The sequence below is a fragment of the Populus nigra genome, chromosome 9, assembly GCF_951802175.1.
Source record: "Populus nigra chromosome 9, ddPopNigr1.1, whole genome shotgun sequence".
Taxonomy (NCBI): Eukaryota; Viridiplantae; Streptophyta; class Magnoliopsida; order Malpighiales; family Salicaceae; genus Populus; species Populus nigra.
This window is the reverse complement of record NC_084860.1, coordinates 1,850,304-1,864,558: the sequence shown is the minus strand read 5'-3', so window position 1 is coordinate 1,864,558 and position 14,255 is coordinate 1,850,304. Positions and strand designations below refer to the sequence as shown.

The 14,255-nt window shown below is 32.3% G+C and overlaps 2 protein-coding genes across 2 annotated transcripts; both read right to left on the bottom strand.

The window, feature by feature from the left end:
* Positions 1 to 1,124: 1,124 nt before the first annotated feature.
* On the bottom strand, positions 1,125 to 2,167 carry LOC133703898 (major allergen Pru ar 1-like). Its single transcript, XM_062128633.1, has 2 exons — positions 1,869 to 2,167; positions 1,125 to 1,752 (listed from the first exon to the last, which is right to left on the bottom strand). Exons 1-2 carry the CDS (start codon positions 2,050 to 2,052, stop codon positions 1,457 to 1,459), a joined length of 480 nt encoding a protein of 159 aa, XP_061984617.1. The 5' UTR covers positions 2,053 to 2,167; the 3' UTR covers positions 1,125 to 1,456.
* Positions 2,168 to 2,739: 572 nt separating this feature from the next.
* LOC133702566 (probable xyloglucan endotransglucosylase/hydrolase protein 8) lies at positions 2,740 to 4,587 on the bottom strand. The gene is made up of 4 exons (XM_062126877.1): positions 4,258 to 4,587; positions 4,000 to 4,100; positions 3,618 to 3,820; positions 2,740 to 3,271 (listed from the first exon to the last, which is right to left on the bottom strand). Exons 1-4 carry the CDS (start codon positions 4,448 to 4,450, stop codon positions 2,863 to 2,865), a joined length of 906 nt encoding a protein of 301 aa, XP_061982861.1. The 5' UTR covers positions 4,451 to 4,587; the 3' UTR covers positions 2,740 to 2,862.
* Between the last annotated feature and the right edge of the window lie 9,668 nt (positions 4,588 to 14,255).

Below are 14,255 nucleotides of genomic sequence, written 5' to 3'. Positions count from 1 at the left end.
GTTTTTGTATGATTCTTATCTGATCAACTTAAATATTGTAAATCAGTTTGTATTTATATATAGGAGTACATTATAGAAGAGTAAAAGAAGAAGATAAATGTGGAGCTAATTTAGTTTACAGTTGTACATAATCATAACAGATATTCTTAAGGAATTATAGCACTAGATTATGCAGGATTGACTGCAGATCATAAGGAAGTTTGATCTGAAAAACTTCCTGAATAGGATTTCCCTTATCAGTAACCTTAGCAGTATTGCGACTCTAAGTTTAGACATTCAGCTGAAGTGTGTGTGCGTATTACCTCACCATCCAAAATCTTAGTAATCCAAGTCCATGGATCGGATCAGATGAAGTCGATCGGTTAGTCATGAAGCCAAATTCTGACTTGAAATCTCACCAGCAAACAATTGAGGTAGCCCTCATGTTTTGTTTGGGATAAAATTACGAAGAAGGAGATTTAGATTTGTTTTATTTCCTCTTGTAATCAACTTGCAGATATATATATTTTTACTAAGTCACTTCCTACTATTTCGTTTTCTATTTTTCATTTTAAGTTTTGATTTGATTCTCCATCCTCTGCTTAAGAAAACATATAAATATATCTATATAGCAAATATTGTAAGCATATTGTATAGAAAATATTGTGGTCATGCTTTTATGTTGTAATCTCTACCATTATTACTGTATATTCTCTCTCTCTCTCTCTCTCTCTCTCTCTCTCTATATATATATATATATATATATATATATAAAAAAAAATGAATAACCAATAAGTTAAATCTTCTAATTATTCTCAATTTTAAATTCTCAACTTTAAAGAAGTTAGCTATATGTGATATTTAGGAACCAGCTGAGGGAGGAAGTGTTGAGATTATTATTTTAAAAATAAAATAAAAGAGAAAGCGAAGTTTGATTAAGAAAATCATTTATCCACCCCCTGGTCATATAAATTATTTTCTTACGTGCATACATTCTTTTCGTTGGATTTTACAAACATAAAATCTTTCCAAAACGATAGTTTATGTGTACATAACCAGCATGGCAAATGTTTTTGCTCTTCAATATATTATCATTTGAAAAAAAAAGGAGGAAGGAGGAGAAAGGTCAATAAATTCAAGTGCTCTGTAAGAAAACAAATTATGTATAAAGAAAACCTTCGATACATCGATTCAAAGTTAACACTTGACGACATGGTGATTTTTATTATGTATTTTGCAAACAATACAATAACATCAACTATTGAAAAGAACTGCTTCAATACAATTAACCAAATGTCCACAAAATCAAATACTATTAAAGTAATAGAAGATATACTTCAGTACTCTCGAGTTTTTTTGCCAGTAACAAGGATGGAAATTTTACCCGAAGGAAGAAGAAAAAGCAATAACCACACTGCCAAAGACAACCAAGAAAAGGCCACACTAAAAAGAAAATGAAACATGGGAATTCTCGTATTTAGGCATCTGGATTGGCCAAGAAGTAGGCTTCAACAGCCTTGAACAAGCCTGCTGTCTTTTTTCCATACACATCCTTGATTTGATCTTTCTTGATCTCAGCATCACCCTTGATGTAGTATGTGCTGGTTCTCTTGCAAATGGAACCTCCCTCAGGAGTTGGCACGAACTTGTGCTCGTAAGTCACCTTTTCAACTGCATCCTTCCAAACATTGGCTTCAATCAAGCTGAAGCTGTAGGTCAAGTTCTCTTCGTCAATTGCCTCAATCTTCTGCTTGGCATAACTGAGTTCTTTTCCTGCAAGAGCAAAATCAATTTGTTACTTCTTTGTGCGGTACATATAGCGAGTGGTGTGCTGATTTCAATATAGTTAATATATAATTTAAAGTAATTGCAACAAATAATATACTAACCTTCAGCAAAAGTGATCTTCCTGATGGTTCCTGGCCCTCCATTTCCTTCAATTATCTCAGAGCTCTTAATGTGCTCTGGTAGAATTTTAGGCAAAAGAGTGTCGGTCTCAAGGCAGTATGCCTTGAAAAGCTTGGCTGGGGCGACAGCAACAGCAAACTCATTTTCCAAAGTGATGACACCCATTATAAACTTAGGATTTTAAAAGACTGAGAAGGGGGGAGAGATTTTGTTGATTTGCAAGAAGTTTTTGTTGGTGCTGAAACAAGAGGAGGAGAGGTAGTATTTATAGCATGAAATTGAAGGTTATGTGGTGTGAAAGGATATATGTGTCGATGACCAGTGGTAATTAGTTCTTCATATTCTGTTCTTGGTCATAATTTGTTTAAATTAAATAATATATGTCCTAGTCAAATAAATCACCCTTGAAACCATATAAAATTCTATTTGACTATGTATGCTCTCCAACAATATGGAAAATCCGAGCACTTCAATTTAATGGAAGATAAATATTAATTACGACTAGAATAATTCCAAACTGACGGGAATTTCTTCTGATGGTTTACTTGAGTTGTTTTGTATTTATATAAACCGGGTATTTAAAAATCAATAATGGAAAAAAGATTTTAAGAAATGGAGATTGGAAAACATAAAAGTCAAACTCATGATCCCCCCGTATCTACAAGTTTAAAGCTTACACAGGCGGCCTAAATTTTATATTTAAGCAATATTTTTTCCAATTTTAGATGTATATATAAAGAGAGAAGCCACCGGATTATTAGCGAACGGTCAAATGAAGCGTATAATAACTTGACAAAATTTGAAAAAAACAATTTAAAAAATCTAGAAGGTATATTTTGATAGGCCATCAAATAATATAATCGTCAACTATATATAAAAAAATATGTAGCATTCTTTTTTCTCTTTTGAGAGAATTGAAAAGGGACTTATAAGGTGCATAATTTTTAAGAATAATTGTGTAGGCACGACTGCCCATCAATCCCATGGGCTCAATTTGCACTCCACTGGCAGTGCTGGGAATCTTTCAGTGTCTTTGCAATAATCATAGATCACAAGGTTTCTTTGGACCCAGGCATAGTCCATTTTCTGTTCATCTAAGAGATGCCAAGCATCGTATTGATCCCACCAGTATTTAGTCGTTGTTGATACACAGGCAGGGTATGGATCTTCCCATTGACAAGCTTCAACAGTGAAGTCCTTGTAAGAGGACACAAATGGGGCCTTTTTCCAGTCTGTCTTCTCTAGCCCTCCTCTAGTAGCCCAATCATCTGCGTTCCAGATACTTGAAAATAGGTACACGGGCTTCTCATTGCCATTGGGGAAGAAATTATTTGGTTCTCCGTTGTTCTTGTGCACCCTTATTGCTACTTTATCAACAAAAAACCTGCTTAGCGTATGAAAAATCCAAGTCAGTACTGTCACTGTCCATCTAACCCAAGTTGCAAGCAAATCTCATAGGCTTATTTATTGACTGTCCCCACAATGTTTATCTCTTCCTGCAGTAACTATTGCTTTTCTTGATGTTTTTTAAATACTTTTTTTATGATTTTGATGAGTTAATATAAAAATGTAATTTCGATATGTATTTTCAATGGATCACACCAGGAGGCAACCAGCCCTTTAATCTACTGTTTTTGCCATTTTCTTTTGCTTTTGTGCAAGATTGCAGCATGAAAACTTGAGTCATCAGGTGCCTTGATCTAGCTGTAGCATAGAATCGAGGGACTTACACTCTCTGGAGATTGTTCCAGAGAATGGAATAGGTGTGGTACTCCTCGGTAGGGTCGAACCAGAGCATGTGCCTCATTTCACGGTTACCAGTACCATTCTTGTATATATTTGTTTGTATCAAATATGGTTCTCCAGTTCTATTCCCCAAGAACTCAAAGTCCAACTCATCTCTTGTTGGCCCTGCCCCATTCTCTGTACACATCTGCAAACACAGATGAATCCACTTTAGCCTCCCTCCCTGATAATTTCCTGTACTTACTCTCAAACTAGAATTAAGTACAAAAAAAATAGTTTAAATATTTATGAAGTCTTTGATTAAGCTTCACAGCCATGAATCTTTAAGGCATTTTGAGCGTATGGGGCGGTAGAAGAAAGACTTACATAATAAGCTGTCACAACACCCGCAGAGTCACCTCCAACCAATTTCAGCTTCATGCTAAACAACCCAAATCTATATTTATGCTTGGTTTGAAATCCACAACCTGATAATTAAGAAAAAAGTGATTTAATAAGACTGCAAATCTTGAACATTAAGCAAGGAATATATGATATATTCATCCCATTCAATCAATGAACGAATAAAGAACTCTTTAGTTTGCTCTGATTGAAGATTATATAAATGCATAGAGATGTGTGTACCTGTTTCTTTGTCCAATGAGAGATACCAGATCTGCCCATCTTCAGATGTTTTGAAATGATCCTCAGACCACATTATGCTAAAGTTATCTTCAAAAGATGCTTTTGGTTGAGCTGCTTCAGAGGATACACGGGAAGCAGCCATGAAAGCTGCAGTGTAGAGAAGAGCTGCCATTGTAGAAACCCTTCTCTCCATTTTGCTTGAAGAAGGCAGGGAATGAGTTTTCTCAACTAGCAGCTGGATCTTTGTGATCAGATGATTTGCATCTAATGATAAGTATTGGAAATGCAGTGCTTCCAATATGAAGGCTAGAACTGGAAAATCAAGCTGACATTTCATTGTTGATAAATTATTTGATGATGATCACGTAATGCATTGTCTACTTACCTAGTTTCTGATGATGTCAAGTTAGGGTTTTTTCCGACTCAACAATTTATTTTTTTCATTTATTTTTATTTAAAAACATCTAATAAATATCTTTATAATATCAATAAAGTAATCTACCAACTCAAATCACTTTTAAATCATTTCAAAAATACAAAATCAAAATGGTAAAAAATTATCTCTCAACCTTAATCTATTTTTTAAAAAAATAAAATAAAAATAAAAAAATATTTCAATGATTATTCTCATATTAAATGAAATTCGCTAATACCAACTACCAAAATTGTGCTTTATTCTTATTGGAATATGGTTAATTGAACCTTTTCTTTTCTTTGTTATTTTTTGTGATGTTTTTTCTTAGATGTCAAATCTAATTAAAAAAATGAATTTTTAAATCAAAATTAAAATTTTAAAAACTTTAAAACTAGCCATGATTTTTTTTTATGTTTTACATTATTGTCATTTCTCTTTGAATTTTATCTTTCTGCAACTTGTTAAAACGTTATCTCATAAAATTTAGTCACAAAAAAGGATTTAATAAAAAACGTTTCAGGATGAAATTTAAAAAAGAAAAGAAAATATAAGAATGAAAAGAAAAAAGAAAGAGAGTACATTGCAATCTACGGGCTTTTCAATGTAATCACTTTGTTCGTTTCTGCTGGTTTGCTTCACTTTAACCTAGCAATGGAGGTTTATTCAAACTATAAAGAAAAACTTTTACTAGGAAGCAGAGCTTGCTTTCTTCGAAATAAAGAAGACCAGCATGCTAATAAGTTAATAAGAATGGCCAGGAAAGGAGGCAGATTATATTACACAGTGACAAAACAATATCCTGGATGGAATATTGATAGCCGTTTGATCATGCAGGCAACCAGTGGGATGCCCTCAAGTATGCTGAAGGATGGAATATTGATAGCCGTTTGATTACAAGTCAAATGCTTGAAACATTGGGTTTTAATGGTGCACACTGCACATGACATGCCTGGGAATTCTGAGGTGAGTTCATGGATGATGATAAAGGGTCCTACCCAATTGCTATTTTTTTTATTTTTTTTATATTCGGGTCAGCTTGCGTGCATGTATCTCGACTAATTTTACGAATCCTGAAATTAACGATCATATAAATTTTCAATAACTTTAAAGTTTATAAAATTCGAACTACTAACCTCTAAAATATAAACTTAAAATCTAACCAGTAAGCTATACCTCACCTCCTCAAGGTTTGCATTATTGTAGAGCTCGGTACTGGACTGATAGAGATAGTGAAGATTAATGAAGTATAATCATATCATGTAAAAGAAAAGCCACATGCAACTTTTCAATAGTTAAATTGCAAAGCATATTAGAACCTTTTCCTTTTATCTATTTTTTTATTTGAAAGGTAGCCAAGAATAGTAGTATTTTCAACTTGAACATTTTTTAATTTCACTATTAAAGTGTTCTTTGGGCTGACTTCTTGTGCCCCGTAAAGTTAAAATTCTTACTGAGTATTTGTTTTGATTAAAGTATTTTATAAAAAATATATATTTTTATTTTTCTTTCCTAAAGTATTTTAAAGAAATTGGTTTGTGTAAAATAGTGTATAATCAATCTTAAAAAATTTTATTTATTAAAAAATATTTTCATTTTATGAAATTTTACAAAATATTTTATAAACATTAATTCATTCACAATATTATCCAACAATTTTCTCCACCATTATTTTGGCACTCCAACACTACCACCGCTATAATCCTATCCTGACTTCACAATCACCACCGTCGCTTCATCTTCATTATAATATCAATCATATTTTTCATATCATTATCCTGAAGACTTCTTAAATATTTTACTCAAAATAAAAAAGGTACTCTGAGTATACAATTCTAGCCACTTTCAATAAAAAATCATATGGGAGAGCTGAGATTTATACATCTTCAATAATAAAAACACAAATTAAGCAAAGGTGAAATTATTTTTATAAATCAAGGACCAAAATAAAAAAAAATTATTTTCAACCTCAAAACCATTCTAGCCAGATTTTTTAGCAAAGTTTAAACAAATTTCTTAACCCATAAAAAATCAATTAAATAAATCAATTAATTAATTTTTATTTTTAACAATACACCTAAAATCAATCACTAAACTTTAAACTCATAATAATCATGAATCAATCTTAATAGCATAAACTTAAAATCTTTATAAACCCTTCCATAAACAAACCTTAATAAAAAGTAACATAAGAGAGAACCACTTACTTGCTATGTGTATCTTTTTTCAACTCAAAAACTCAAGATCAAAAACTAAAATATTTAGTTTAATGAAGAGAGGGTTACGGTAGCTATAAGAATTAGAAAAGAGAAAACACTTCTCTTACAACTTCCCTTTATACCTAAGTTTACTTAGGTTGGATTTAGGCTAACTTGAGTTTGAGTTTTACAACATCCCTATACATTTATGTCATTGTGTATGTGTGTGTGTTTTATGTCGTATTTAAATCAAATTTGACAATATCTATATTTTATTCATACCTAATCTAAAATAATATTTATTTTAAAAAAACAATCCTCTTATTTAAACAACTCTGGATGAATATGAGTTAAACCAATAAGTACTTAGATTGCGCATCTTACAAATTTCCTAAATTTTTCTCAATTCTCTTACGAAGACATAACTAGAAGTGTTCATGGATATATTTAGGTTGAGTTTAGGTTCATAATTGCATCAAACTTAAATTCTGATATTTTATAAATTTAAAACTTGAGCCATTAAATTTTTTTTTTTTTGCCCTAAGCGGGTTTGATATATCAGGTTGGGATAATATTTTTTTAGATATTATAAATATTCACATGTTGAACTTATTTTGTTAATTTTTATTAGTTGGGCTTAATTAGAACTAAGATTTGGGCTTAATAAATTGACAATCAAACAATGTCAAACACATACTAAACCAAAGATTTTATCATCTTAATCACTAGCATCTATTAATAAGAAATTAAATGTTGGATAATTTGATTTCTCAGTAATAATAAAAGGGTTATGTCAGAGTAATATAAGATTAGTTGTGTTATTTTTTTACAAGAAGAAAATGTATATTAAATATAATAAATCCATTGCATTATATGATTCTCTTTGAAAATATCATCTTTTTTTGGTTGTTGTAAAAAGAGTAGAAAAAAATTTGTATCTAATAAAGAAAAGGTTACAAACTAGCCTTGTTGTAGAAGATTAGATCTTTTGACTGAGCTATCTTGAATGTGCAACCCTCCACCTTTGCACACTTCATGCATGTTTGTTTGTGACTTGCAATTGAACATAAAAAAAAGTTAAGAAAATAATATGGCAGCATATAAATTCGAAAGAGTAAAAAAATAAAAGGATGATGAGTTATGTTAAAATAAAAAAATTGAAAAAAATAGAGAGAAATTTAACTTGGGAGAGAGTTTACGGTTAGGATTTTGATTTTTTAAAAGGTTTGGTTGACAAGAGCTTGATGGAGGTTTGTCGAAATCAAGTTAAAGTTTTTGGTTATAAGAAAAAGAGAAAGGGATTGATTTTAGTTTGTTAAAATGATGACTAGAAGAGGTTCCCACTTAAATTTAAGGTATATAAGTTGAAAGGGAGATGAGAAAACGACGAGAGAAAAAAAAACTAAGAGAGAGAAAGAAAAATAGTATTTATACCAAGTAAACTGTATAAGATATATGTATTGGGTTGTGTTTATTGAGTTTCAAGAATCTCGACCTATCATCCAACCCATGATATTTATGTTTTAGATTTTTTAACCCATTATTATCTGTAATATTTATATTATTTGATTTTAACGAATTAATGCAAATATTATGAATAGATAGATTTTCTTTTAACACCCCTAAACATAACTAGGATTCACTTCTCCAAAACCTTAACCTCACCACAAAACCAACTCCTTATCTCTTTTACAAAATCCTCCACAAAACACAAACTAACCCTCAAATTTCTCTGAACCTTTTCAATCGGGTCCAAATCAATGGGTGTTTGGTATTGAGTTTCAACATGTTGTTTTATCAAAATTTAATTTTTTTTGCTTCAAATTAATGTTTTTTAGTGTTTTTAGATTATTTTAATGTGCTAATGTCAAAAATAAATTTTAAAAATAAAAAATATATTATTTTTTAACAAAAAGCCCTTTGAAATGCAATTATTGTCATACTCTCAAACACCCTAAGTTTAAACCAGACCTTAAATCCTATTGTTGCTACCTAATTTTTGACCCAATATTTTTTTAAAAAAACAAAAAATAGGAAAAAACTATGAAAACCCAAAACAAATATGCTCTTGATATATTAGCATCGTTTTTAGTATTTTCATCGTCGTCTCAAAAGAATTTAAATTTTTCAAAGTCTTTTGAACGAGTTTGACCTTTAACGCGTCATTTTCAAAGTTAATGATTTTTCTCATTCGAGTCGACGTTTATAAGAAAAATCCAAAAAACAAGAAAAATCAAAATTTGCAAAGAAAAAAGAAAAAAAATTAAGGAACCAGTTTAAAAACCTAGCAACATTTTACCTATAAATATAAATCTACACAAGACAAAGAGGGGGGGAATTAACAAAGAAACAATTTTGGAGGAAGGGGTAAAAGAAAAGGCCAGAAGGGAACCCTAAAAAAGAAACTTCATCTTCTCTAAGCCAGCTACCCCTCATATTTTTGAGGTTTTTGTTTTTTCTTCTCCCGAAGCCAAAGCTTCGTCCCTCCCTTTGCCAAAAACAAACTAGAGAACTCCATTAAACCCACCGACCACCACTTACAGGCCTTCCCTCTCTATCAACACAGCCCCCATAGACCGGCCTCACACTATCCCTTTCCCCAGATGTTCTTCCCCCAACCACTGAGAGCACCGCCTCTGTCTATTAGCCAAACCATAGTCGCCGCCCACTGATATAGGAAAAAACTATGAAAACCCAAAACAAATATGCTCTTGATATATTAGCATCGTTTTTAGTATTTTCATCGTCGTCTCAAAAGAATTTAAATTTTTCAAAGTCTTTTGAACGAGTTTGACCTTTAACGCGTCATTTTCAAAGTTAATGATTTTTCTCATTCGAGTCGACGTTTATAAGAAAAATCCAAAAAACAAGAAAAATCAAAATTTGCAAAGAAAAAAGAAAAAAAATTAAGGAACCAGTTTAAAAACCTAGCAACATTTTACCTATAAATATAAATCTACACAAGACAAAGAGGGGGGGAATTAACAAAGAAACAATTTTGGAGGAAGGGGTAAAAGAAAAGGCCAGAAGGGAACCCTAAAAAAGAAACTTCATCTTCTCTAAGCCAGCTACCCCTCATATTTTTGAGGTTTTTGTTTTTTCTTCTCCCGAAGCCAAAGCTTCGTCCCTCCCTTTGCCAAAAACAAACTAGAGAACTCCATTAAACCCACCGACCACCACTTACAGGCCTTCCCTCTCTATCAACACAGCCCCCATAGACCGGCCTCACACTATCCCTTTCCCCAAATGTTCTTCCCCCAACCACTGAGAGCACCGCCTCTGTCTATTAGCCAAACCATAGTCGCCGCCCACTGATATAGGAAAAAACTATGAAAACCCAAAACAAATATGCTCTTGATATATTAGCATCGTTTTTAGTATTTTCATCGTCGTCTCAAAAGAATTTAAATTTTTCAAAGTCTTTTGAACGAGTTTGACCTTTAACGCGTCATTTTCAAAGTTAATGATTTTTCTCATTCGAGTCGACGTTTATAAGAAAAATCCAAAAAACAAGAAAAATCAAAATTTGCAAAGAAAAAAGAAAAAAAATTAAGGAACCAGTTTAAAAACCTAGCAACATTTTACCTATAAATATAAATCTACACAAGACAAAGAGGGGGGGGAATTAACAAAGAAACAATTTTGGAGGAAGGGGTAAAAGAAAAGGCCAGAAGGGAACCCTAAAAAAGAAACTTCATCTTCTCTAAGCCAGCTACCCCTCATATTTTTGAGGTTTTTGTTTTTTCTTCTCCCGAAGCCAAAGCTTCGTCCCTCCCTTTGCCAAAAACAAACTAGAGAACTCCATTAAACCCACCGACCACCACTTACAGGCCTTCCCTCTCTATCAACACAGCCCCCATAGACCGGCCTCACACTATCCCTTTCCCCAGATGTTCTTCCCCCAACCACTAAGAGCACCGCCTCTGTCTATTAGCCAAACCATAGTCGCCGCCCACTGATATAGGAAAAAACTATGAAAACCCAAAACAAATATGCTCTTGATATATTAGCATCGTTTTTAGTATTTTCATCGTCGTCTCAAAAGAATTTAAATTTTTCAAAGTCTTTTGAACGAGTTTGACCTTTAACGCGTCATTTTCAAAGTTAATGATTTTTCTCATTCGAGTCGACGTTTATAAGAAAAATCCAAAAAACAAGAAAAATCAAAATTTGCAAAGAAAAAAGAAAAAAAATTAAGGAACCAGTTTAAAAACCTAGCAACATTTTACCTATAAATATAAATCTACACAAGACAAAGAGGGGGGGGGGAATTAACAAAGAAACAATTTTGGAGGAAGGGGTAAAAGAAAAGGCCAGAAGGGAACCCTAAAAAAGAAACTTCATCTTCTCTAAGCCAGCTACCCCTCATATTTTTGAGGTTTTTGTTTTTTCTTCTCCCGAAGCCAAAGCTTCGTCCCTCCCTTTGCCAAAAACAAACTAGAGAACTCCATTAAACCCACCGACCACCACTTACAGGCCTTCCCTCTCTATCAACACAGCCCCCATAGACCGGCCTCACACTATCCCTTTCCCCAGTTGTTCTTCCCCCAACCACTAAGAGCAGCGCCTCTGTCTATTAGCCAAACCATAGTCGCCGCCCACTGGCCCACTGATATAGGAGACCAGCCCCACAGACGCCATCTCCAGCTTCCCCCATCTCTGCTAAACCGAGACCCAACTCTCTCTCCTTCAACCAGCCTTTAGTGACAGCCAAAACATAGTAGTGCCTACAGACTTGCAATTGTCCCACACAAGTTGAACCCTTTTCCTCCTCCTTACCACCAGCTACCTGAAGCGGTGGAGAAGAAGACAAAACCCATAAAAAAAAACAAATATGCAGTGAAGCAAATCTTAAAAAAAAAAAGGAGAAAGGAGAGAAGCATATTTGAAAACAATGAAGGAAAATTAAAACAAATTGTTTGTTATATTTTTAGGTGTTTTGCAGGTCACCGTCGCGCGTGGAGAAGACACACCACCACTGTTCCTACATTTCTAGAAGTCTTCCTCTGCAATTCCTAGAATTTTAGGTGTCTGTTTTGTATTTTTTACATGCTGGAATATGTATTTAAATTACTATTATTTTTTTAAATTTTATGTTATGTTGTAAACATGCAACCATGAGAAAACTAGTGAAAAGTGGTGTGTGTGTGTATTATTTTTTTGTGTTTTTGAATGATAAAACCAAAAGAAAAAAAAATAAAAAGACAATAAGAATTGAATGTTTTGATTCGCTCACGATTAAGGATTACAAGCTTATATGTAGGATGTATTTCTGATATTCGATGAAAAGACAAAACCTTTCAAACTTCTATAACTTATCAAAACCACGAAGCAGCTTATTTCATGTAGAATGTGTTAGGGATACTAATACTTTCCCTAACTACAATTAGTTTTTTATTCTTGAATCTCTGACAAGACCAGTACACTTGAACTTTCTAATAATCTTGAACTAAATATTAAATGATGACTCCCAAATTAATAAACTAACGAACGAAAATCATCATTGACGCCGCATGGGCACATGCAACACCTATTGTTACCTCATCAATGTCGGTGTCAATTCAGGTCTCACTCAACCTGTGAGACCCACCTTGGATTCTTTGGTGAAAACACATCATGTGTCCTTGGAGAGGCCATGATTGATTCTTTTAGAGGTAAGAGTTTAAAGTCTGATGCTTTAAGTTTTGTTCTTGAATGTTATTCACGGGAGGATGTTTATGGAAAGTTTAGAGATGTATAGGAAGATGAGGGGTGATGGATTTATTGCTCCTGGTTGTGCTTGTAATGCAACTCTTGATGTTTTGCGTAGAGAAAATGAGATTAATTTAGCTTGGTGTTCTCATTGTGCCATGATTACAGATGGGGTTATGCCTGATAAGTCAACTTTTTCGTTGATTGCGCAGATTCTTCGTATAGATATAATGCTGTAGTAAAAGAGGTGATTTTGAAGCTGCGTTCGAGAGGTTAAATCAGATGCGAGGGAGGGAACTTGGCCCTGGTTTTGGTACTCATAGCGTAATACTTGATCTTGGTTGTAAACAAGGGAATGATGAAACTTGAATCTTCCTTAATTTATCGACCTAGCTGATGCTAATATTTCCCTCCATTGATCTTCCCATTGAAGCTCCAATTCCCGTTATGGTGCTACTATAATTGCCAATATGAGCACGCTGTTATTCTGCTATAGTGCTGCACATGCAATTGTCTGCTGAGAACATGTTTTACGAGATGTTCGTAGGCAAATTACATGACATTTTTTCCCTCTCTCAAACAAGTGATGAGCTTCAGATACCTCAAAGGTAGCCATGTTGCCAGTACCATACGATCGAGCTTCTCGATGGTTTAGTGTAAGAAGAGAGGATTTACAGAAAGGAAGAAGACAGGTTCGATGAACTTAACGAGTCGATAGTGCAAACTTTATGAAAACAATCTGCTGGCCTTCCTACTCACAGGAACTGAGAAAAGCATTGAAACCACACCATGAATTGTTGTTGAAGATAGTTGAATTAATTTTTTAAAATGATATTAAAATTTTGATAATTAAATGGTCAAGAGTTAAATCTTATTATTTTTATATATTTATTTAATAAAAATTAAATATAAAATAATATTAAAAATAATATAAATTATATTTTTAAATCTCATTTATCTCCCAGGCCAAGTGTATGGAAATTTTCTTCCTCACATCACTTTCAATATTCAAATTCCATTCCAGTGTATGAGCTATCCCCGCACTCTCAATTAGCAACCTGCAGCAGCGATGCATGTAGCCACCATTTTACATTACAGTTCGTATGTTTTTTAAGTTATTTTTTATTTAAAAATAATAAAATTAATGTTTTTTAAAATACTTTTAAATTATTTTAATTTGATATATTTTTTAGATGGAAAACATTTTAAAAATTTATCAACTAAGTAAAATATGTTAGAGTAGGGTTAAAGCTCTTCCTTCCATAATTATATAAAAAAATATTCTATATTCTTTATGCTTCTTATATCCAATTATTAGGCATTATAAAATAAATTATAGTTGATATTTTGTTGATTCAATTTGATTAGGATTTATTTTAAATCTTTTTTCTTATCATAATGATGTAAAAATACTCTTAAATAATAATATTTTTTAAAATATCTCTTAAATAATATTGTTTCAATTTTTTAAAAAAAAAATATGCACAAATAAATAAATAAAAATATAAATGAGTTGATTTATTCATGCAAGTTTAATATTATGAAGCAATATATATTTTTTTAAAAAAATTAATCTAAAAAATTTAATTTTTTTATTTGTAATATTAACACATTAAAATTATTAAAAAATTATTATAAATTAAAATTTTAATATTTGTTTTAATATAAAAACACTTTTAAAAAACTTATGAAAACAA

Coding starts and splice junctions, on each gene's coding strand:
- LOC133703898 (XM_062128633.1), bottom strand. CDS start 2,052: ATGGGTGTCATCACTTTGGAAAATGAGTTTGCTGTTGCTGTCGCCCCA. Junction 1,753..1,868: donor GAAGATCACTTTTGCTGAAG/GTTAGTATATTA, acceptor TTGCTCTTGCAG/GAAAAGAACTCAGTTATGCC.
- LOC133702566 (XM_062126877.1), bottom strand. CDS start 4,450: ATGGAGAGAAGGGTTTCTACAATGGCAGCTCTTCTCTACACTGCAGCT. Junction 3,821..3,999: donor GTGTTGTGACAGCTTATTAT/GTAAGTCTTTCT, acceptor CTGTGTTTGCAG/ATGTGTACAGAGAATGGGGC. Junction 3,272..3,617: donor TGGAACAATCTCCAGAGAGT/GTAAGTCCCTCG, acceptor TACGCTAAGCAG/GTTTTTTGTTGATAAAGTAG.